The sequence below is a fragment of the Dama dama genome, chromosome 15, assembly GCF_033118175.1.
Source record: "Dama dama isolate Ldn47 chromosome 15, ASM3311817v1, whole genome shotgun sequence".
Lineage (NCBI taxonomy): Eukaryota > Metazoa > Chordata > Mammalia > Artiodactyla > Cervidae > Dama > Dama dama.
Genome location: NC_083695.1, coordinates 52277929 through 52303228, shown reverse-complemented (window position 1 = coordinate 52303228; position 25300 = coordinate 52277929). Strand labels below are relative to the sequence as shown.

The following is a 25300-nucleotide window of genomic DNA, read 5'->3' as shown; positions in this document are numbered from 1 at the left end:
AAGTGTGCATTTTTGACTAGTATAAGACCACAATGTAAACACTGCAATAATACAGCAGCATGAATTTTTACTTAAAACAGTTTTTTTTTTTTTTTTATTTATAGAACATGAATTGCCATTTTTCTAGGTCAAAAATAGTTGAACACTGGCAAATTCTTTGAGTCCAACCTTTCCGTTATATCTGAACTATATTTCTCTGAGTTCCTAGACACTTAAAGAAATGCAGTTCAGAAGCTTTATATATACAGTTGATCCATGAACAATATGGGTTTGAATGGTATGGGTCCACTTATATGCAGATTTTTTTCAACAGTAAATACTATAGTACTACATAATGCATGCTTCCTCTCTTCCTTTCTCCTTTTCTTTCTCTTTCTTTCTTTCTTAACTGTATACCATCTACCTGTCAAGAGAAACGCAAGAGAACATTCTTCCAGAAAGTGCCAACAAATTATCTGCAATAAATCACAGCATGTCACAGATGCAAAGTACCTTTAGGGTGATATTCAAGGTAACAAAGAGAACAAATTAATATTGACTAAAAAAATCGCCCTGTCTGTAAGGAGATCATTAAAGACCAGGACAGATATAACCTTTCTATTACCCTGAGATTAATTCTTCACAAGCATAAGAAAACATGTTTGCCTTGATTTGTCCTTGTTTACTTTTTATTATGTCAAAAGGAATGTTTTGAAATGGGATGCATATGTTATCAAAGACATCACTGCCAGAAAATATTTATCTTCCAGAAATTACTTAAGAATGATCAGCAGCAATTAGACTGTACAACTTGTTCTTCAAACCAGCCAGACTAATTACTTAATGATACAATTGTCCAAAATTAATTGAGAGTCTCCAATTACCCAGAGAGAAAAAAAAATACTTGCAATATCTTATGTCTGACATAAAAATAATTTTAAACCTTTGTAGGCAATTCACGTGCTGTTCCAGGTCTCGGTTTTCTCACAGTGAATAAAGGAGAGTGACCAATCAGGACTTTAAGATGCTTTTATAAATCTGTGATGATGACTTTATAACTGTATTTTGAACTTTAATGAAGTGTAAAATATTTTGACACCAACAGTCTCTTAAACCTCGCATGGCTTTATATTTATTTTTAGGAAAACATTTAGATCATTCTAGTCATAACTACCTTAATTGTATGTTTTGTACTGAAAGGTGAAACAGCATGGAAAATATCTTGCAATCTTTCACAGAGTAGAATACATTTTATTTAATTTTATTTTACAGGTAGCACTGTAGTTGCAGTATATATATATAGTTGCAGTGTATATATACATATATATATATATATACACACATACATATATATATATATGGGTATATATAAAATTGCAATATATTTGCCCTGATGGAGAGATAAATATATAGATAAAGATATATAGATAAACTCATTCAAGGCAATTAAACTAAAAATTATTCAAAAATAGGATGAGAAAAATAGCTAAATTTCATTTTTTCTTATAATTATGCTTTGGTGTTTAAATAAACTTTGCATTCTTTACAAGAAAATTGATATGAGAGAGTACAAACAAAATCAATGAAGGAAAATATCAATTACACATGTTCCACAGAATCAAACCATAGAAAATCTGACCATAGTATCAGTGGGATAGGATTGACTCAATTGGCTTTGGGAAACACATTAAGAGAAAAACATAATTAGGCAGTTTTGTATAGAAATCTTGCCTCTCCAAATAATATTTAAGATAAAATGTTTAATGTTTCTACAAATTGTATCATACTAATTGCATTTAACCAGATGACATAGGAGTTTAGAGTTTGGAGAAACTCAAGATCAATGACTGTGTATAGCTCGGGATTAGTATAGAAATAGGAAATGGAAATGGGTCACGAGTTAAACTTTAAAAAATGAATAAAACTTGGAGACTTGCAATGTATGGAGGATTCCCTTCTAAGTAAATTGAACAGTGTGAGTAAAGCCAAAGAAATGAGTATATTTGTAATACATGAGGAAGTTAATCTGAACAGAATGTGTATTGTCAGAGAGAAACTGAATTTAAGAATACACTGACAAAAGATCAGATAATAGAAGGCCTTGAAAGTCAGCTGGTGGAGTAGATGATCTTTATCTTGATAATAATGAGAAATCATACAATTTTTGAATAGGGGAATGACACAATTAAAATAGTATTGGAAAAGTTAGTTATCAGCAAGGTGCTGAAAAAAACTGGAGTAGGGGTAGAAGTAGTCAAATTACATAGACTACTTTGAATGCAAATTGAACTTTATAAATTTTGTTTTAGAAAATAAAGACATGTATCCAAGAACAGTTAAACATGGTACAAGACTGGATTTTAAAATTCGGTCTGTTGCCTAAGATCATTTATCTTTCAGTTTATATTCAATAAAGCTAGCACTCAAACAAAGTAAAAACTCATTCAAAAAATATAGTTTAGATGCTAAAGTAAAATGCTACATAATTATTATGTAAATAGTTAATTACATTAATTAGCATTTGTCTGTTTTAGCAGAAATCTGTTAAGTAAAAGGTAGCTCAAAATGGTTGAGCATTGACTGACAAGTAACTTTGCCTGTTAAACTTTAAAAAGCTTATTTTTTTTAATGTAATAAAATCTAGAAAGTCTCAGATTACGAGAAATATCATTTCTTTAAATTGTAGTGACCAGAAGAATATTGAAGTAAATAAGACACATTTTAAATAATTTCAAAAATAATGTAGAAGTTATAGGTACAATGCTGTTTTAATGCTCAAAGTGTACTGATTTCCTCTTATAAAGTAGATAAGTACTTTTAAGACTAAAAAAAAAGACATCATAGAAGGAATATTATTTGCTAAAGTAGAGGCTATTAAAAATGTGGTTCATTTTGTGTGTCTAAATTACACATAATAGATATCAGAGATACTTTAGAAATATTTTATAATTTAATGGAATGCCCAAAAATTAATATAATAGTCACCATTAAAAAAATAAGATAAAAAGGATTCTTGGCTTATGGATTTTGGCTCAAAAGGAAAAACAAAAGTAAACAACAAACAACAAAAAGCATGTTCTAGTGGTAAAGAACCTGCTTGCCAATGCAGGAGACATAAGAGATGTGGATCTGATTCCAGAGTTGGGACGATCCCCTGGAGAAGGGCACGGCAACCCATTCCAGTATTCTTGCCTGGAGAATCCCATGGACATAGGAGGCTGGTGGGCTATAATATACGGGGTCGCAGAAAGTCGGACACGACTGAGATGACTTAGCACAGCATAATAAAATCAGTAATACTACTTTTAAAATATTTTTTAGATAATCTGATGAGCATTTTTATAATAATTTAGTTTTTATTTACATTTAATTATTTTTAATGTGCCAAAACTTGATTTCAAAATTGAGGAAATAACTTTAAATTAATAAAATCTTAAATATGTATTTTCTTCTAGTACTTAATTACAGCTACCACCTCAGAGATACAAAAGAAAAAAATTAGTCTGTCTCATTTTACAATAAGAATAGCTGCTGATAAACCTTAGCAACCATGTATGTATATAGATTCCGACATTAAATTGTCCAAGATGATACAAATATCAATATTTTGGTCATTATTATAAATAATTATTTTTTTCTGTAGCAAAGTGAATTCCTAAAACCATATTAGAAGTCACTCAGACCTTATTCTTCTAAAGTACTAATTTTGAAATGTTTTCTTGGTATTTCTAAACAGTTTATTATTTTATTATTACAGAGGGATGATTTCAAAATATTTATAATATGCAGTCAGTTACATATATCGATAAAAAGGAAACAGAGAAAGGTGGAGAGAAACTGACCTCATTTACTGTGGCATAGTAGCTTTCATGCTTGAATGTGGGTGAGTTGTCATTTCTGTCTCTCACCACAATTCGAACTTCATGGTAGATAACAGTGCCCACTTTTTTGTTGATGCACTGAACTTGCACCACAATAGAGTGTATATTCATTGGAGGCTGCAACACAGAAATTGCATCTTTTAAAAAAAACAATTGAAACTGAAGTCTCTCATTATTGTCAAAGTACTTATTTAATAAAATCTTCTATACTTATTTACTTTTAAATTATAGTAATCTATAAAAATTGATCCATTTTGTACTACTTTATGGATGAGAAGACAATCGTGATTACTTCATTGTTCAATTTTTAAAAAACAGAATCTCAGGTAGCATTCTGTTCACAATTAGAGGACTACCAATGAACACAATCACAAAAGTAATGGCTGAGATTTGCTAGGATGCCACAAATTTTGGCCTTTAAAAAAGTCAAAGAAGCAATGACATAAGCGTCTAATTTATAAAAGTAATGTATAAATGATAATATACATAGGGTAGAGAGATTGTATAACATTTGCATTTATTTATATTTTTCTAAAATATTAAATGTTCATATCTGATATAAACCAAAATATAGATAACCAGAAGAGAATCCATTCACAACCCAAATTTATTAAATGTATATAGTTAAAGTTTATTTTGCTAATCTTTTCTTTGCTCCCAAAATAATTTGTCTTAACACACACACACAAATATGAGATTATCACCCATGTTCATGTCTGTAAATATAGATTTACTACAGCAGTTTGATGTATACTAGTATGAATCTGCAGTATGTACTCCATTATATAAATCTATAGCTCACCTGGTCTAAGTAAAAACTTATAATGATATGTTTACTGTTGTTAGTTTTTGTCATTTTAAGCAAGATTTCAATAACCATTTCATACATAAATAGGTGCTAATTTGTCTAATTATTTTACAATACAGTTTTACAAAGAGAGAATTTTCATCAAGGAGGCACTTATTACTCAGGTGCTATGACAAAGGGCTTGCTGGAGTATGATACACACCTGCATCTCTGACTCTAGATACACAAAGTAATGACACAAAATATTTCTTTGTAATTTTCTCAAATCTTTTTGGAGTTTATAAAATTATCTTTGCATATAATTTTATCAGTGTGATCTATGCTGACCACCTTGTCTAGAAGGCCATGCCTCCAATCTGCTCTTTCCTTTCAACTTCCCCTCTATTTGTTTCCTGTTTTTACTGCTTTTTTCATGCACCACATGGCATATTATATGTTTTATATATTCGTTGTACTTTGTCTCCCTTTACTGTATTGGAAGTTTCGTAAAGCTGGGGATGCTATTTTGGTCATGACTTAATCTCCCTACACAGTAACTAGCACTGTGCCTAGAACACATGGCTGAGCTATCAGAGCCGCACCACTTTGCTTGTAGTCGTGGCCCCATAACCTATGGATTACATGATCTAGATGCAAAGTCTCTCTGTGCTCAGTCTGTTCATTTCTAAAAATGAGGATAACAATAAACGCTGATATGATAGAACTATCATAATAATTATATCAATGTCTTATATGAACTTATCCTGTGCTAGGAACATAGTAACACATAAAATGCAAACCCGCTTTTACTTATAAAATGCTAAATTTCCAAAAATATTTAAAAAAAAAAGAATTTATAAAATACAAACAGATCATCCTGGATTATAAAACAAAATATTAAATATTTGGGTTAAAACCAATTTGAAGATATAGCAGGCTTCCTAGGTGGCACTAGTGGTCAAGAACCATCTGCCAATGCAGGAGACTTAGAGATGCAAGTTTGATCCTTGGGTTGGGAAGATCCCCTGGAAAAAGGCATGGCAACCCATCCCAGTATTCTTGCCAAAGGAACAATGGAGAGAGGAGCCTGGCGGGCAACAGTCCATAGGATCACAAGAGCTGGACTGACTGAATCAACTTAGCATGTATGCACAGAAAGATACAGCAATAATTACCAGAAGCTAGAATTGGTTCATTAAAAATGTCACATTTCTAATGAGAAGAACATTGTAGAAACTATATCTAACCTGAAAAAAAACATTGTTTAATATCAAGATATTTTTATGGCCAATAAAGAGAAAGGCAATTGAATTGTACTGTACCTGGTTGAATAATTGCATCTAGAAAGAGTAACTAGAAGCATCATTGTCATATGGAGGAAGGTCTTAGCTGTGTGAAGTGCCACACAGCTTTGGGTTCGAATCTAATGTCTTCTCTAATTCACTGTTTAAAAAGATTTTTGGCTGTACCACACATCATATGGGATGTGAATTTCCCAACCAGAGATGGAATACATGCCCCCTGCACTGGAAGTGCAGAGTCTAACCTCTGACCACTAGGGAAGTCCCTTCAAATCACTTTAAATCACTAACATATAAAAAGGTATTAAAGTCATGTATATAAAAATCTGTGAATATCATGAATACCACAAGCCCAGAAGAATACATAACACATTTAATGATACAAAACAAGGTTCAAAATCATTTTAATGAGTCAATAATAAGTTTCAAAACCCTAAATATTTATAACAATTAATTAAAATCACCTTATTTGTATTAGGAAAAAAACTTAATTATCCAAATATAATAATAAATAGCTACAAACATTAATATGAAAATATAATTATAAAATTTGGATGAGTAAAAGAAGAGTTTACATGCCAACACTAAATAATACAATGCTGAATAATAATACAAATTACTTCATATGCATTAATAGATGAAGAAATAGGTGGGTTACAATAAGTACCATTTTTAGGACAAACCAGATGTTAGTTACACTGAGAATGTGTGATAAAATTCAAAATGTCTAAACTAAAGATCACAAGATTAGTCAGACATCTGAATGGTTGTTATGAAAAGATCAATTAGTTTATTCATTGTAGTCTCAGTGGGCAGAAATAAGAATAATAAATTAAAAGTATTACAAAGCATATGTTTCCAATGTAAGCAGAGATTTTCTAATAATCCAAAGTGGGACAGAAAAGAATGAACTATCCAAAAAGTCAAGCCACATCACTGAAAATCAGCATGCTTGAGGCTAAAACATAACTTAAAAGACTAGATCTGAGAAATTTTCTGGAAAGAATTTGAATTAGATGATCTCCATCTTTACAGTGGAGTATTGGTTTTACAGTATTTATCTTAATAGACTTTAAAAAAAAAATCCTCTCTACTTCAATTGTAAAGTAAATAACAGAATAAATAGTTGTACTATTAGCCTCTCTGACACACCTCTCGAAGACAATCAGGTGACAATTTATGTTCTGAAGTTATTTATCTTATAAACCTTGCAGAAGAGACCTATAAAACCATTCCATATCAGAAAGGTCAAAATCTTTGCAAGTAGAGAATCCAATGCAGTGTGCTGAGCCCCCACGTAGTCCTGCTAAGTGCCCATAAATTAGACATAATCAGGTCACCTGGAACTCTTGTCACTAACAACTTTAGGTCCCTATGCAACTGTGAGTAGCATGGATAGAACTTGGCTTGCAATAAATTCCAACCATAATGGATCATGATGAAGGCAAGAACTCCCTGTGGCTAATACATAACACTCCTTGTGATCTCACGTTGGAATAGAGTCTATTCTGCTATATAAGATGGTTGTAAAAATACCAAGTACATTTCCACCAAGCCTATTAGCGAGAGTGAAGGGACTCCAACAAACTTAGGAATGTTAGGAAAATTCTGGTGTATTTTTAATAACTGGTGGCAAAAATAAGTCATGGCAATTCTATCTTCTCTGATTCTCTTAATTTGCTTCATTCATGAAACAAATCAGAAAAAATAATGCTGTATATAAATTGTTTGAGGGTAATTATTTTAGAGTGATTACCATCATATTTCCCTAGACATGCAAACTATTTTTCAAGTTTAAAGACAATTGTTTAGTATTGGTGTGAAAGTGAAAGGCACTCAGTCATGTCCTAGTCTTTGTGAACCTATGGATTACATAGTTTATGGAATTCGCCAAGTCAGAATACTGGAGTGGGTAGCCATTCCCTTCTCCAGGGGATCTTCCCAACCCAGGGATCGAACCCAGGTCTACTTTAAATGTATACTTGCATATCCATATGTTAGTATATATGTGTGAATACATTTTGACACACACAGATAAAGTTCAGGAATGATATGTACCAACAGTTGATGAAAATGATCTTTGCAAAGTAAGGTTGAGAGTAAAACATAAAGGAAGAATTTTTCCAATAAATACGTAAGATTTTTTTTTTTAATTCAAAAAACATTGTTGTACAATCACTTAGTTGCAACATGCAAGGTGAAGCATTTATAAATAATGTATTGATGTGAACAGTGTTGATTATAGCATACATATTCAGTCTAAGGAGAACTGAGATTTTTCTGGCAACAACAATATTTGGATTATTTAATAATTTAAATGGAAAGTAAGTATTTAGCCAACTTGAATAGAATAGATTTTATTTTTCATAAAACAAAGGCAAAAGTTATTCACTTCTCATTGTAATGAAAGGTTTTTATCATGATTTTTCTTCCTACATACATACTATTTTTACAGAGTTAAAAAAAATAATTACTTCAAAAATTAAACTGGAAGATAGTGAAAAGAAAAAAGATGTAATGTGCTATAGAAATGTTTTTTAAATGATGAAGCAAAACTTGACATAAATGGCTGGCCAGAGTTAAAAGTGTACTTTACAAATTAAACTTTCATAATTAATGGCATATTTAAAGAAGTTGCCTTAAATAAAAAGTACCTACTTGAAAATATTATTAGGCATATATAATATATAGAAACTTGTAGGTTTTTCACAATCAACTACTAAGGACATTACATTTTTTTAATTGTACTTTTTATGCAAAGTTCAACATGTGTTGAGATTAATATGACATAGTCCTTGTACTTTAAGCAAATTCTGTGAAACTGATATGAGATAAATATAGATAACTATAATGTGAGTCAAAAAAGAATTTTGAAGGAGTTCCATGACAGTCCAGTAGTTAGGACTCAGTGCTTTTACTGCTGTGATCCAAGTTCAATCCCTGGTCAGGGAACTAAAATCCTGAAAGCCACATGGTGTGGCCAAAAAAAAAAAAAAAAAAAAGAGAGAGAGAGAGTTTCAAATGCTCTGGAGTTTACAATAAGAAATTATATATTGGTATTACTATTAGGAAATACTTTTATGTAGAGAGTAGCATTTTGAGACGTCTTGGTAGTAGATAACATTCAATTGATGGTAATAGATAAAGGTCATTTCAAAGCATAGGTTCAAAAAGAGTATCAGGGAAGGCATGATAAAAAATTAAATTATGTTGAAAGTGAAAAAGTGAAAGTTTTTCAGTAATGTCCGACTATTTGCAACCCCATAGACTATTCAGCCCATAGAATTCTCCAGGCCAGAATACTGGAGTGGGTAGCCTTTCCCTTCTCCAGGGATCTTCCCAACCCAGGGGTCCAACCCAGGTCTCCCTCATTGCAGGCAGATTCTTTACCAGCTGAGCCACAAGGGAAGACCAAGAATAGTGGAGTGGGTAGCCTATCCCTTCTCCAGTGGATCTTTCTTACTCAGGAAGATTATGTTGAGAGAACAGTAGTTAGTTTAGTTTTCCTGGATTTGAGAATATATGTTTCTAAATAAAAGGAATAGATTGATAGAATTTAGGAAATCTCAAGGGCCAAATAAAGCAGTTTGCAATGAAAATTCATCTACTGAAAAGGCCAGAACTCTGCTTTGAGACACTAAAACTGGATCAATTTGAATTGTGAAATATAGTAAGGAGAACTACTAGGATATGGTTCCAAAGTCAAATGAGAATTAAGAGGGCTTGTACTGGAGTTATGCTGTTGGTAAATGCAGAACATACTATGGAAATAAAAGTAAAAAACAGTAGTTAAATGCATATTGGCTGGGAATAGAAGTCAAAGCTCTTTGTGTACCTACCAACTTTGGATCTAAGAGAAGAGATGTTAAGATGTCTGGATTGTTTCATGCTCTTAGATTGGAAGAATTAATATAGTTAAATTGGCCATGATACCCAAAGCAATCTATAGATTTAATGTGATCTCTATAAAATTACTCAAGACATTTTTCACAGAACAAAAATAAATAATCCTAAAATTAACATGAAACCAGTGAAAGACCCAAAGCAATTAATAGGAAAAGGAACAAAGCATGATTCATAACCTTCACAGACTTCAGACAATACTAAAAAGGTATAGTAATCAAAAAAGCATGGTATTGGCACAAAAACAGACATATGGATCAATGGAACATAATAGAGAGAGCAGAAAAAAACCCACACAACTATGGATAATTATCTTTGGAAAAGAAGAGAAGAATATACAATGGGGAGAGGCAGTCTCTTCAGCAAACAATGTTAAGAAAATTGAACAGGCACAAATAAATCAATGGAATTAGAATACATGCTTACACCATATACAAAAATAAACTCAAAATGGCTTAGACTTAAATATTCTTAAGACACAACACTATAAAGCTCCTAGAATAGAACACAGGCAAAACATTCTCTGACATAAATCTTACCAATTTTTTTTTTTAGGTCAGTCTCCCAAGGCAATAGAAATAAAAGCAAAAACAAATAAATGTGACCTAGTTAAACTTGCAAGCTTCTTTACAGCAAGAAAAACCATAATCAAAAGGAAAAAGTCTAAAGACTAGGAGAAAATATTTGTGAATGACGTGACTGATAAGAACTTAATTTCCAAAATATACAAACAGTTCATACAACTCAACAACAAAATACAAGCAACTCAACCAGAAAATGGACAGATGACTTACATAGACATTTCTCCAAAAAGACATCCAGATGGCCAATAGATGCATAAAAGGATGCTTATCATCACTAACTATTAGAGAAAGGCAAATCAAAGCTACAATGAGGTACCACCTCACACTGGTCAGAAAGGGCATCATTAAAAAGTCTACAAACAACAAACAAAGTGATTCCAAAAAGAAAGTAATTTACCAGTAAACAAGCCGATTATTATAAATTATAGGTGATTTTAAAAAAGGGAACAAAATACAAAATGACAGTGGCTCAAATTAGACAAATATATTCTATAATTCTACAAACATGCTACATTATAAAATTCATATGACTTGGATATGAGTGTTCCTAATTAAAGCTAGTAAAAGATGCATTGTGGGAATGGCCAAACTAAATAGAGGGGGTCAATTGTATGGTGATGGATGACACTTAGATTTGTGGTGGCGACCACCCTGTGGTGTAAACAGATGCTGAATTCTAATGCTATACACCTGAAACCAGATATAATGTAAAAAAGAAGGGTGTCTGTGAGCAACACAGCTTGGGGAGACTCTTGCAGCTTGCCAATTTGTGCCATTATTCAAATTGTTTTCATAAAAGAAAGACTGAATATAAGATAAGACAAGGCAAGATAAATTCTAAGATAGCAGCTGTCCTTATTCCATTTTACACAGTCTTAGCAACCCATGCAAAGCTCTGATTTGTGGGGGTGCAAAGAATGTCGCTATGATTAAAGGACACCATGAGTGAGAGCAATGGTAGAAATGAGAACAGCATCAGAGATGACTTTGCTCCTCTAAGTTGAACACAACAGATCCATTCCTATTCTCCCTTTGTCACCTCCTTTCACATCTGCCCCAACTGCTCAGTCACTGAATTATGGGCCTCCCCCACTGTACATGGGCAGCCCATTCTGATGGGAGAGCTCTATTACTGCCCACTTCACCACAAAGCTCTTAAAAAGTTTGAATTTAGATGTGAAATAGATTAGGGAGTCATACACTCCATACCATATTTGAAGTGGATCATAAATCCCAAACACTGGAGGGAGATGATTCAGGTTCACTAGGTTGAGGATCTGACATTTAAATTTTATAAAATGGAAATTTGGGAGTAGGCAATGTGATGTACTTCCTGAGTTTTCACAAGGTCTTGTACAATTACTGCTTGACACCCCCATATGCACATATTCACACATGCTTTACTCTGCATTCAAGACTAGAATGCAAATGAGTGAAAATAAAGTTGCTTTAGAGAGCTACTTAAGTCTACTCAAGTTTTTCAACTTTTTCAGAAAGAAGACATTTAACTTTGGTTATGTAGGTGTTCTTAATATCGAAATACTCAGGTCGTGCCGGAGAATGACTGGGTTGGGACATTGCCAGGAAACTTGTGCTCAGCTTCTTTTAATTTTTGTCAGCTTTTTAAGCACATTGCCACTCATCTCTCAACCAACACTTACTACTTGTAAGAGCAGCCTCTTGTTAGCAATCCAAATAAACTTTCTGTCCTCAAGCCAACACGTAGCTGTACTCTCAAACTCTGCCATGAAATAGGCTGTGCTCATCCTACTTTTCCAAGGTTACCACCCATTTATTGTGAGCACTATGATCTCTCCTTATTCAGATATTTGATAAGCTTCCAGGATTTCAGAAGAGACAAACAATGGTTCTCTCAGACACAGATGGTCCTTCTTCCTTTCTTACTCTTCTTTCAAGGAGTTTTTAAACAATTGTTTTTGTTGATGAACATTGAAAATAAACTCAAATTATACAATGAAAATTTGATATATTAACAAACACATACAAATATTTAAATTATAATAGAGTTGTGATAGAGGGGCAAAGGGGAAAAAAAAATGTACTAACGTCTCTATCCAAAACTCTGCCTGTGCTGTTCAGGAAAAGCATTTGTTTGACAGGATCCAACAATACCCAGTAATCCACGTTGTCCTTTAAAGAGAGTTCTATGGTTGGGTCTGGTCCTCCAGCAGTTCCTTTGATCAGCATGTTATCCACCAGAATTGTACCTGCAAACCAAAGAAAGTTATTTGAAAATACATTCTACATGTATGCATTCTTCAATAAGGTTCATAAACTCACACCCTGGCTGACTTGCAAATCTGTTTCAAAGCAGAAGATATTCAATTTTTTATCTGGCATGATATAGAAAATGCTCTGTTTCAAAAAGGCAAAAAAAACAAATCTTTGTAATGCTATTTGTAAATGATATTTTGAGAAGATGAGGTGCAAGGCAGAGATTCAAACACTTGGTGAGTTTCACCATCTATTTCTTGTTTCCTTTTAAGAGCATCAGTGTGTTCCCCTCCCTGTCCATAACTTCTCACAGGAGTTATCACTGAATTTTATCCTGAACAAAAGAAAAAGCCTATAATAACAGAGGCTGATACTTCAGTTCACTCAGTAAGACTTCTGATATGAAAAAAGATATCCTGAAAGGAAGAGAAAGGAAGAAAAAGGAAAAGATAAAGAAGTAGCAGAGACTCCCGTGGTGAGAACTACTTCTTTTCTTTTTTATCTTACAGCAAATCCATGAAACATAAATCTTAGTGTGAAAGACAAAACTAATGTGCAGATACACAAGAGAAGCTGTTCTTTAAGGCATATCTGGAGTACTCAACGAGAACAACATACTATTTTAATGTCACATTTCAATGCTTGCTTTCTTATTATTCTTTCAGTGGGCTGAATTTTAGACGTTTGGTGAATAAGAGAGTAGATTTCTAGCCTTCCCTACTCTTGTAAAAGAGTCCATATATTTTATAAGTTGAACACAAACAGCACTGATGCAATTCAAAACCCCCTTTTGCCCTCAAACAGCAATGATCCTTTCGACAAACAATAATGCAATATAATTTATAGCAATCATTTTCAGCTGATCCATTTTATTAAACTTACGGCATAAAGAAGAGTTGTGACTATGCAAATAAAAATGTACCCTCCTAAGGACATTTGAATAAATGGGCTTTATTTAGACAATTCACTGCTTTAGGATAGTATAAAAGAATACATAGATAATCTATAAATTTGAATCTAGCTCAAAGAATACTAATACAAAATGTATTTGCTGCATTTCCTTAAGGCACTAAATTGGCCTAAATGTTATATCATTGCATAATTATAAACAAAAGGGAGAGTCTCTTGAAGATTTTTCTTAGAAAGTTAATGATAGTAATAATAATAATAATCTGTAATGTTTATCATGTTATTACCAATGAGCTTTATTTCACTAAGGAATGCTGAAAGGTACCATTCTTCTTTTACAATGATATATCTAAATAATATTTAAATACTCCAATACTTAGGCCACCTGATGAGAAGAGTTGACTCATTGGAAAAGACCCTGATGCTGGGAAAGATTGAAGGTGGGAGGAAAAGGGGACAGAGGATGAGATGGTTGGATGGTATCACCAACGCAATGGACATGAGTTTGAGTAGGCTCTGGGAGTTGGTGATGTACAGGGAAACCTGGAGTGCCGAAGTCCATGGGGTTGCAGAGTTGGACACCACTGAGTGACTGAACTGAACTGAATTGAACTGAATATTTAAATACACACACTCACACACTTTTCTAAATGACATATTATCATATTATTTACTTTTACTTTTGCACGTATTAGTGCACATATATTTAAACACATGAGTGAAGCTGATCGTTCTTCTTCTTTTTTTTTTTTATTTTATTATTTTTTTTAATTATTTTTTTTTTATTATTATTTTTTTTTTTTGGTCATACATTGATATGAATCAGCCATAGATTTACACGTATTCCCCATCCCGATCCCCCCTCCCACCTCCCTCTCCACCCAATTCCTCTGGGTCTTCCCAGTGCACCAGATCCGAGCACTTGTCTCATGCATCCCACCTGGGCTGGTGATCTGTTTCACCATAGATAGTATACATGCTGCTCTTTTGAAATATCCCACCCTCACATTCTCCCACAGAGTTCAAAAGTCTGTTCTGTATTTCTGTGTCTCTTTTTCTGTTTTGCATATGGGGTTATCGTTACCATCTTTCTAAATTCCATATATATGTGTTAGTATGCTGTAATGTTCTTTATCTTTCTGGCTTACTTCACTCTGTATAAGGGGCTACTGGCAAATATATAATCTACAGATAGTCAAAAGCACAGATCAGACAATGGTGGCATTTTCTTGTCTACAAATATGTTCTGTGCCTGAGTATATACTCTTTTACAAATGCTTCATATCGCTAACCTTTGAAAAATTACTCAGTCTGTGTTTTCAATATGTAATTAACAAATTAAATAGGATTCTATTTTCTGACTAGAAAAATAAATGTATAATAAGTACATCAATTAAAAATTAACATTTATGCCTTGATTCAATAACGCATAATAGAGCATTAACAGCTCTTTCTCTAGTATACATATATACTATGAGGGACACAAAGAGAGGGCATAATAAAGCATGGTTAAAATCATAAGAAAGGAATTAACTTAGTTTGACACTCATATCATAGAGGTGAAGAAAGCAGACCTTGGAACTGACAGAGATAGAATCCAATCTATCTTGGATTCACCATATACTAGGCATGTGAAAGTGGATAGATTACTTAACTCCATTCACCTTCAGTTTCCCTCCTCTACAAAACCAAAATGGGTAAAATAGAAGAGGTAGTTTTTTATTACGACACCACATGCATGTACTTGGAAAAAAATTGTGTACTAATATTGAAAGCACTAACAAAAGCTAAAACTACCCCAACAAAAATACTAACATGGGTAAATATTTAATGATATTTTCTCCAAGCACCATAGTCAATCTTTCAGCCTTAAATACTGGGGTTTATGCTTCTTCCTTCAAGAAGTAGTTATTGAGAGTCATTTGCTTCTAAATGGACTTCTTGGTGGCTTGGTGATAGAGAATCTGCCTACCAATGCAGGAGACCAGGGTTTGATCCCTGGGTCAGGAAGATCCCCTGGAGAAGGAATTAGCAACCCACTCCAGTATTCTTGCCTGGGAAATCCTGTGGACAGAAAACCCTGGTAAGCTGTAGTCCATGGGATCGAAAAAGAGTCAGACACGATTTAGTGACTAAACAACAACAAAACGCTTCCAACTACAAACTTTTTTCAACAAAATTGAAAAATCTGACCCAGCACTTAAGCTTTCTTCATTAATCTACTGTTTTAAACTTGGAAACATAATTTCACAGCTTCTTCATCTGTACTCATACCTTCTTCCATATTAGCATAGTATCAATCATAGCCACCAATGTAAACCTTAGTTGCATTAAAGGTGCTGCAGTAGATTTTCAGCTTTTGTATTAAGATCGTCTTACATAGCTATTTATTTTTAACTATGACAAAATTGTGCCCAGAATATATAAAAACAGAAATATACTGTAAAATAACTTATGAATCAATAAAACTGCCTCCTTATACCAGCTCCATTCCCCTACTTACAAGGTGTATAAGGTAATTTGCATCAAAGAGGAGGCTGTTAGGTTGGTCTGGGGATAGGACGAAGTGAGATAATGCATGTGAAGTACTGATTGCAGTCCTTGGTACAAAAAAAAAAAAAAAAACCCTGAAAAATGTGAATTATGGTTATTGCTGTTAATGTTATTAACTCCATCTTGGAAGAGAAAGCATTTGAAACTAAAGCAAAATGACTTATTTTATGTTCCAGAAGTTTTTATAAACCAAATCTTCATTTCATGCTACAAAGCTAAGATAGGTATGGCAAGCTGTCTGGAGAATTTACATGGGCTCAAAAGATTTGAATGCAAAATATCACTCTGGGAAGTTAGAAGGAAGGGAGAAAATGCTCACTGTAGAGAAAATTATAAAGATAACTCCTTGTCTCCGGTGAATGGCAGTACATCCAGGGATTGACAGGTGAGCCATCCAGGCCTGCTCACTTGGGAGTGACTCACTCTTTCCATTTAGTAACATTAGACAGTTTTGATTTTTCTCAAAGAAGCTAAAATTAGATTTCATGGCAAGAAAATGATCCTATTCAACAAATTCATACTCATAGTGATCTTTCAATTGAATACCTTTTACTCATCCCCAGCATATGTTTGGTTCTACTAGGGACTAAACACACACATATACATTATATATTATAGGGACTTAAGTCATAATTGGATATTTAATATTTTCCAAAAATTGTGTTTGCTTCTTGAACTAGGCAGTTATAACACAAGTGTGTTAGTCTATAAAAATGTTGTGGAGGTGGCAGTGGTGAGAGGGGTTTGTTGCCTTTCTAATTAACCTAATTCAAAGATGCTGAAAGAGTAAGTTCTACAGGGAGAGAAAGTAATTGACTGTTTGGGCTCATTCCAAACATTAAAATAAGAAAATCACTCTGTGCACAGAATACAGTACTTGCCATAAAACAGTTAATTATGCAAAGGTGTATAATAATATGAACTGCATAAAATCTCTCACAACAATCTTTCTCCAGTTAAAGTCAGCTGGAAAGATGTTCAACTACAACATACAGTCCGGAGCAGTGGATGCTTTTCCTTGCATTTACCCCTTGTAAATGAAACCATAAACAAATTTTCCAAGTGCATTATTTAATTAAAATAAATTTTTAAAAAGTTGAAATTGTAGCTAATACATAGTTTTTCAGTGAGATTAATCAGTAAGCATGGCTACTGTATAGTTGTTTATTGAGTAAAATCTAGATTCCAAGATTACCCAGCTAAACAAAACACTTCTCATGCTCAAATCCTCATCTTTGCCAAAAATTTCCTGGACTTTCCTAGACTATTTTCCCACTTTGATTTTTCATACTTCTTAGTTTACAATTATATAAATTGTAAACACATTTATAATGTGTAAACACATTTTAGTTAAGCATATGTTTATAGCATATCTAGATAACTAAAATTGGTAAAAGGAAGGAAATATATGTGTACCCTGAAACTTCATAAAGAAACTGTCAACATTGATTGAACTGTGTTTCAGTGTTAGGAATATATTAATTACACACAATGTTTGCTAACAATGGAAAATGATATCAATTAAATCAACAGTGATTAAAACAGAAAAAAAAAGACTAAACATATACTGCTTTGCAAAACTATGTTGGTTTTTAAAAATTATTTTATTTACTTCAAAAGAACAAACCTTTACAAAATGGACAGCTTTGTTCAAGTGTACTTCACTCATATTACTTAAGTAATAATACCTTTTCTTTACTTATATTTCACTTCATGATACATGATAGGTGATATATCAAGTATGACATAAACATACAACTGTAACACTTTAAGAATAAAGGGATTATTTCCCTCCTATTCTTTACTTTGCTCTTAGAAATTGACATAAATATCTTGACATTTAGACAATTGCTAGTATTTCTATTCTGTTGTAAATAAGGTAATAAGTAAATGCATACATGTTATGCACTTTGATGTAGAATGTGTGCTTATTTACTCAACTAAAAATAGGATGATAGAATTTTAGAACTTGAAGAAAACCTACCATCTCTTCTATAAATGTATATTATATATTTATGATATATATGATGCATATGTACACACACACACACACACACACACATATACATGACAAATGAAGCAAATCATCTGGTATCTCCAAATTTCCCCAAGCACTAAAATTACCTGACCAAGGTGGTGTGGATAATAAACGCATTGTTGTTGTTGTTCAGTCACTAAGTTGTGTCTGACTCTTTGAGACCCCATGGACTACAGCACACCAGGCTTCCCTGTCGTTCACTATCTCCCGAAGTTTGCTCAAACTCATGTCCACTGAGTCAGTGATGCCATCCAACCATCGCATCCTCTTTTACCCCCTTCTCCTCCTACCCTCAATCTTTCCTTGCATCAGGGTCTTTTCCAATGATTTGGCTCTTCACATCAGGTGACCAAAGTATTGAAGTATATCTAAGACCAAATTCCAGGTTACTAATTCATAATTTAGATCTCCTCTCCCTATATCTTGCTATCATCTTGGAAATACACAAACATTTTAATTTAAATATGAAAGTATAGAAACTTTGTTAGTTTTGTTTTGAGTTCATAGGAAACACAGACAAAAATCCAGTTGAATTATAACCTCATTATTTGGAGTTTTGTGCCCTATAATTTGTTGACAACTTTTAAAGGGGAAAAGTGGAAACAACTCTAAAGTAAGAGAATAGTATAAATTATACTATAAATAGCATAAAGTATAGGGAGAATTGTACAATACAATTATCAACTACCTGACTTTAGAACTAATTTTCCCCAAATTATATCTGTAAGGATAGAGGAGCCTGGCAAGCTTCAGTCCATGGAGTTGCAAAGAGTTGGACACAACTGAGTGACTAACACTTTCACTTCCCCAGCTATAGGTATCGTCTCTGACCTTATAGCTAACAACTCATAAAAGAGGATAGTTGACATTAAGAATAGTTCAATAAAACTTCAGGTCAGACTTGGTGTACCAGTTTAAGAAATGAACATACTGGGAGAAGGTGAGGGTGGGATGTTCTGAGAGAATAGCATTGAAACAAGTATACTATCAAGGGTGAAACAGATCACCAGCCCAGGTTGGATGCATGAGACAAGTGCTCAGGGCTGGTGCACTGGGAAGACCCAGAGGAATGGGATGGGGAGGGAGGCGGGAGAGGGGATTGGGATGGGGAACACATGTAAATCCATGGCTGATTCATGTCAATGTATGGCAAAAACCACTACAATATTGTAGAGTAATTAGCCCCCAACTAATAAAAATAAATGAAAAAAAAAAGAAAGAAATGAACATACTAACCTAGCATCCCTTGGGACAGGGACTACTATTGTACCTCTCCTTTCCACTGTGGCAGAGGAAGCATTCTGAACAAACAAACAAGCTGGATTCTGAGCTTAGAGAAGCTAAAATGGCTCCATGGTAGACAGACTCTTAAGGCACGCCGGTGATACTTGTCTCCTGGTGAAATGGAGAAGGACCCTATGGTCTTTCCCCTCCTATCCTCTGCCTGCCTTTTGTCTGTGGGAAAACTTTAGCCAAAGAATAAGCTTAACCATAGAAATAAGAGCACACAGAAACAAAGGAAAACAGTCAAAGGAGATCAAATATTAATAATGTCATTATTAAGCATAGTCAAGGAGCTCTGGCTCCTTCTCACAGGCTATAGATAATATTCTGAGCCACATCCTATGACTTGTCTTATAGATACTGAGACTCCCCACCAGGTGAAAGAAGTTAACTATATGATGACCAGACTGTAGCCATGACATAAGCCACTGTGATTTCAAGAACTGGCATCAAGAAATGGAAACAAAATGACCCTGAAATTGTACCTACAACAATCAAGATGATGCTGGCCAGACCACTGAAGACATTTTTAAGATGACTGTCAGAGTTGACTGTGCTGTTTCTGCTTGTATCCTCTTCCCTTCATCTACAGAAACCTTTGCCCACTTATTGTCAGTGGAGGGAGTCGGCCTTTGGACAGGCATCCACTCTTCCCTACACCACAAACCCCCCCTCCCAGCATCTAAAATAAAGCAAACTTTCCTCCTTTCCATCAACCTGGCCTCTTTTTTTTGGCTTTTCAGCAGTAAGCAGACAGATCCTACCCTCATTAACACTGGATTTATGTGATTCCCTTCTCCCGAGTGTGGGTGGGACCTGTGACTTGCTTCTAACTGAAAGAATATGGTAAAAGTTATGGGAAGTCATATTTACACGTATAATATGTGGCTACATTACATGAGATTCTAGTGACTGTCTTGTTGAGCCTTTCTCTCCTTCCCTTGCTGGCCTGCATAAAATAGCTATCATGTTGGGAAGCCCACATGGTAAGGAGCTATGGCAGCCTTTAGGAGCTGTGGGTAGTCAGCTGACAGGCAGTCAGACACAGAAGACTTCAGCCCTACAACCACAGGAAGGTGATTTTGTCAAGCCTGAGTTACCTCGGAAGCAAACACTTCCCTAGCTAATCAGGTCTTAGTTGAGGCTACAGCCTTGGCAACAGCTTGATTATAGTCTTGTGAGGCCATGAGTAGAGGACAGGACTATGCTATGCCTGGACTCCAGGCCTAAAGAAACTGTGAAATGATTGATGTATGCTGTTGTAAAGCTCTATTTCAATACAGCTAACACAGCCCTAAAGGGAAAAGATCTAACTTCAAAATCTTGGACTCACTACTTACTACATCTATGATCTTAGGTAAGTCCCTCAGATTCTTGTAATCAGCAATATGCATTGCTATGAAAAATAAAGTAACGGATGTAAGTAAAGGCACATAGTTACTCAATAAATATTACTTTTCATCTCACTCTCACTGGGATGGGAGTTTGTATAGAGTGAAGTATATAAAGTTATTATTCATCTTATTTCATTAAATTAGAAACACTAGCCACATATTTTATAATTTAATATCACTTTTTAAAAAACTGAGATGGAAGAAGCACATAACATACACAAAAGCCAACAGAAAAATAGGATAATACTGTGCATACACAAAACAGAAAATAAAAGGGGGGGGGGCAATAATTTATTCACATTATCACTGAAAATTTATCATAAATCAAAGGCCACTTCTTCCTGGTGTAAATAAGAGTGAAGAAGATAGCACATAAGGGAGTCCATATTACTGACGTCAAAGTGTTTATCAATATGTGTTTACTCTATCAGCTGAGCTAACTGATAAAATATAAACTTTCAGTAAATTATACTATATCCAATTCACAGGTGTATGAAAATAATGAAGGTTACCACTCTCAAAATACAGCAAGATCCTATTTTCAAACAATCAAAATGATACAGTTGAAATAAAGAAACAGGTCATATTGTATATATGTATATTTATTAAATATGATTATAAAATGCAGATTAAAAAAAATGAACCAGACCACATATATGTCTCACCATTGGAAAGACTATAGACTCTAAAAGGGAAGTTGCTGTTCTCTCCACCTTAAGAAATCTTTTCTCTCAGGCTTAAACCAATCCCCAAACAACTTTATTGAGTGACCCCATAAAGGTCCCCTGCTCTCAAAGCTGATGAAAAATGACATTTATCTAATAAAAGCACATTCAAGACAGAATGTCCATTATATGACATGGCTGTGTCAGTAAATGAAAAATACATGCTTCACAGAAAAATTCTCAAAAAAGTAGCTCATAATCCTTTTGCCAAACCTCACCTTACATATTTTTGAGAAATATTACTCAATATTAAATTTATCCTATTGCTAAATTCTACATTCCAATCAGAAAAAGCTATCTGCGAATATAAATATGCGAGTGAGTATGTGCACAATCATTTTCCTCAAATCTCAGAGGTATATTGTTTTCCCTCCATGTTAGGCTCTCTTTGTTTTATACACACACACATATACACACATGCCTTCTGATACGCATGAGCAAGAATTTCTCTACCACCTGAAACCTCAGAATAAAACTATTGGGTGAAAGAAAGAGATGATAAATTTTAGTAACTCTCTCTGGTGCACATGGAGCCCATAGTAGGAGGATATTTCTAACAGAGACTCCTGGACAGATACAAAATGCATGTTGCTATACTAAGTACTATCTTAGAGTAGGTCTACTCTACTCATTAATACTTGTTTCTAGGACTTTAATCTCTGTATAACCTTTTTTTTTTTTTTTGGTATAACCTTTTTTTATTTTATTTTTTGATGGTCTCATCCAGTCCCATCTAAACTCTTGAGCCATGACTCCCAAATTTAAATCTCCAATCCCAGAAAGACACAAGACCTGCTCTTTTATCACCTTCTGCTCTGTACTCTAATATCACTTTTTCAATGAAGGCTTCTCCAATAACTCTATTTAATGATCTAACATACCATATACAGTCATATAATTTATATTTTCCCACTCCCTCCAGCACACATTTCTCCCCCTCTCACACAGATTACTTCCTGTGTAATCCATTAGGAATTGTAGTTCTCATAAGTGATGTATTTATTTTAAGCTTGTAGACAATTTGAAAACTGTGGAAGGACACAAGGCAATGGTACTAAGTTTGGAATGTGCTCGGTGTCTATTGCAGAAACAGTTTGTAGGCTAGTGACTAAAAAGTCAAAGCAGGAATTTTAGGATAATATAAGTCTTTTATTTTCAGGGAGATAGGGAGCCACGAGAAAGTTTTAAGCTGACATATTTTAGAAGGGTAACTTTAGCCATTGTGTTGAATATGGACTGAGGCAGAGGAAGGTCTGAAACAGGAAGATCATTTGTAATTTTATTGCAGTATTCTGTTTGAGAGATAACAGTGACATAAAACAAGTTGATAACAATAAAGGTAGTAAAGAATAAAGGTCCAATGTGGGTATATTCTATATATAATAGTATTTCCTCATAAACTGGATATTGAACATGAGAGACTGTGAGTCAACAATGACTAATAAAAATTTGTCCTGGAAAAATTGTAAAGATGGAGTTTCCTTTATCTTAGGTGAGAAAGACACTGTGAGGAACAGGCACATAAGTGTGTGGAAAGATTCAGAACTCATTTTGATCAGATCTGTTTCATTTGCTTATTAGACATATGAGTGGAAATGTGGAAGAGGCAGTTAGGATGTATGTTTTTGGTCCAGAAAAGAGGAAAAAGAGATCAGGACTGAAGATCTGAATATGAGAGTTATGAGTCAAGAGTTTAGATGGAACTGGGTGAGAGTAAAAAAAAAAAGTTAAACAAAGATGAATATTTCTCCCCCATGTCTTTATAGTTGTACACGAGCAGCTGTTTTACATAGTCTAGTCCAATATTCATGGGCTCATCTGGGCATCTATCATAGAGTTAGCAATCAGAGAGATCTGTCGTAGACTTTCCATCCTAAAGGAAATCAGTTCTGAATATTCATTGGAAGGACTGAGGCTGAAGCTGAAACTCCAATACTTGGACCACCTGATGTGAAGAACTGACTCATTTGAAAATACCTTGAAGCTGGGAAAGATTGAAGGTGGGAGGAGAAGGGGACAACAGAGGATGAGACGGTTGGATGGCATCACTGACTCGATAGACATGAGTTTGAGTAAGCTCTGGGTGTTGGTGATGGACAGGGAAGCCTGATGTGTTGCAGTCCATAGGGTTGACATGACTGAGTGACTGAACTGAACTGAACTGTCTTAGACTTGTGAATTTTAATTCTAGAAAGAAAGGTCTGTTCATTTTAATGTGTTTTCAGCTTAAATATAAACCTCAGGTCTCCTCCTTTCAAAAAACAAACAAGCAAACAAACTTGTACTTTAAGGAAAGGAAAAAAAAATTGATATGCACAAAATGGTGTGATGGTAAGTATTTAACAGTACTAGTCAAGGCTATGGTTTTTCCAGTGGTCATGTATGGATGTGAGAGTTGGACTGTGAAGAAAGCTGAGCACTGAAAAATTGATGCTCTTGAACTGTGGTGTTGGAGTAGACTCTTGAGAGTCCCGTGGATTGCAAGGAGATCTAACCAGTCCATCCTAAAGGAGATCAGTCCTGGGTGTTCACTGAAAGGACTGATGCTGAAGCTGAAACTCCAATACTTTAGCCACCTCATGTGAAGAATTGACTCATTGGAAAAGATTCTGATTCTGGGAGGGATTGAAGGCAGGAGGAGAAGGGGACAACAGAAGATGAGATGGCTGGATGGCATTACCGACTCAATGGGCATGAGTTTGAGTAAACTCTGGGAGTTGGTGATAGACAGGGAGGCCTGGCGTGCTGCAATTCATGGAGCCGCAAAGAGTCGGACATGACTGAGCGACTGAACTAAACTGAACTGAACTGAACTGAAGGAATGCTGATGAGAAAGAAGGACCTAAGAGTGTTGGAGACTATACTTTGTGTTATTCCTTCTCAGTGCTAGGTTATTTCAAGGATACTTCTGTATCTTTTCACCAGACTTATTATAACTTAGGCATATGTGTGCTTATATTGGGCTTCTCTGATAGCTCAGTTGGTAAATAATCCCCTTGCAATGCAGGAGTCCCCAGGTCGATTCCTGGGTTGGGAAGATGCCCTGGAGAAGGGATAGGCTACCACGATCCCTGGATTGGGAAGATCCCCTGGAGAACAGAAAGGCTACCCACTCCAGTATTCTGGCCTGAAGAATTCCATGGACTGTATAGTCCATGAGATCCCAAAGAGTTGGACATGACTGAATGACTTTAAATGTAAATGCTTATAAACTCCTGAGGAAATATTTTAAGATTTATGAAATAATTTTAAAAATACTTTTGTTGTACACTAAGCTAGAGGCTGTCTCTTTATTTAAATAATTTTATTTGAAAATTTATTTAGATAATGCTATATGCAGGGGGTGGTGACAAAGGGTTGGGCATGACTGAGCGTGCACACACACACACAAACACACAGATACACACATAAGCCCACTACTAGTTAGGTGAGGAAAATAGCAGTAAAATGAATGGAAAAAGTACATACTAAGTAACACTGGAATTTGTTAGCTTATTAACAGGAGGAACACACAGGAATCAAGAATAGCAAGTAAAAGATGCTACTAAACACTATTCATATTATACATAATCTATGTTTCTTACCCTTAGGCTAAGCATTGTTTGCTGGAACAATAATTCCAATAGAGTAAAGAACTAGAAGTCCATTAACAGATGTTAGGAAATAATTCTACATGGTAAGTGAGTTTCATTTGCTTTGCGGATGTTCAGTGATAATCAGTCCTCTA

General features: G+C 34.4%; 1 protein-coding gene across 1 annotated transcript in view; it reads right to left on the bottom strand.

Moving 5' to 3' along the window:
• Window positions 1–25300, bottom strand: part of PCDH15 (protocadherin related 15) — a 920738-nt gene that overhangs the window by 474422 nt on the left and 421016 nt on the right. Inside the window, exons 5-6 of the mRNA XM_061162074.1 lie at window positions 12503–12663; window positions 3822–3977 (exon numbers count right to left, since the gene is read on the bottom strand). Of these exons, the coding sequence (XP_061018057.1) occupies window positions 3822–3977; window positions 12503–12663 (317 nt within the window). The remainder of the gene's footprint in view (window positions 1–3821; window positions 3978–12502; window positions 12664–25300) is intronic.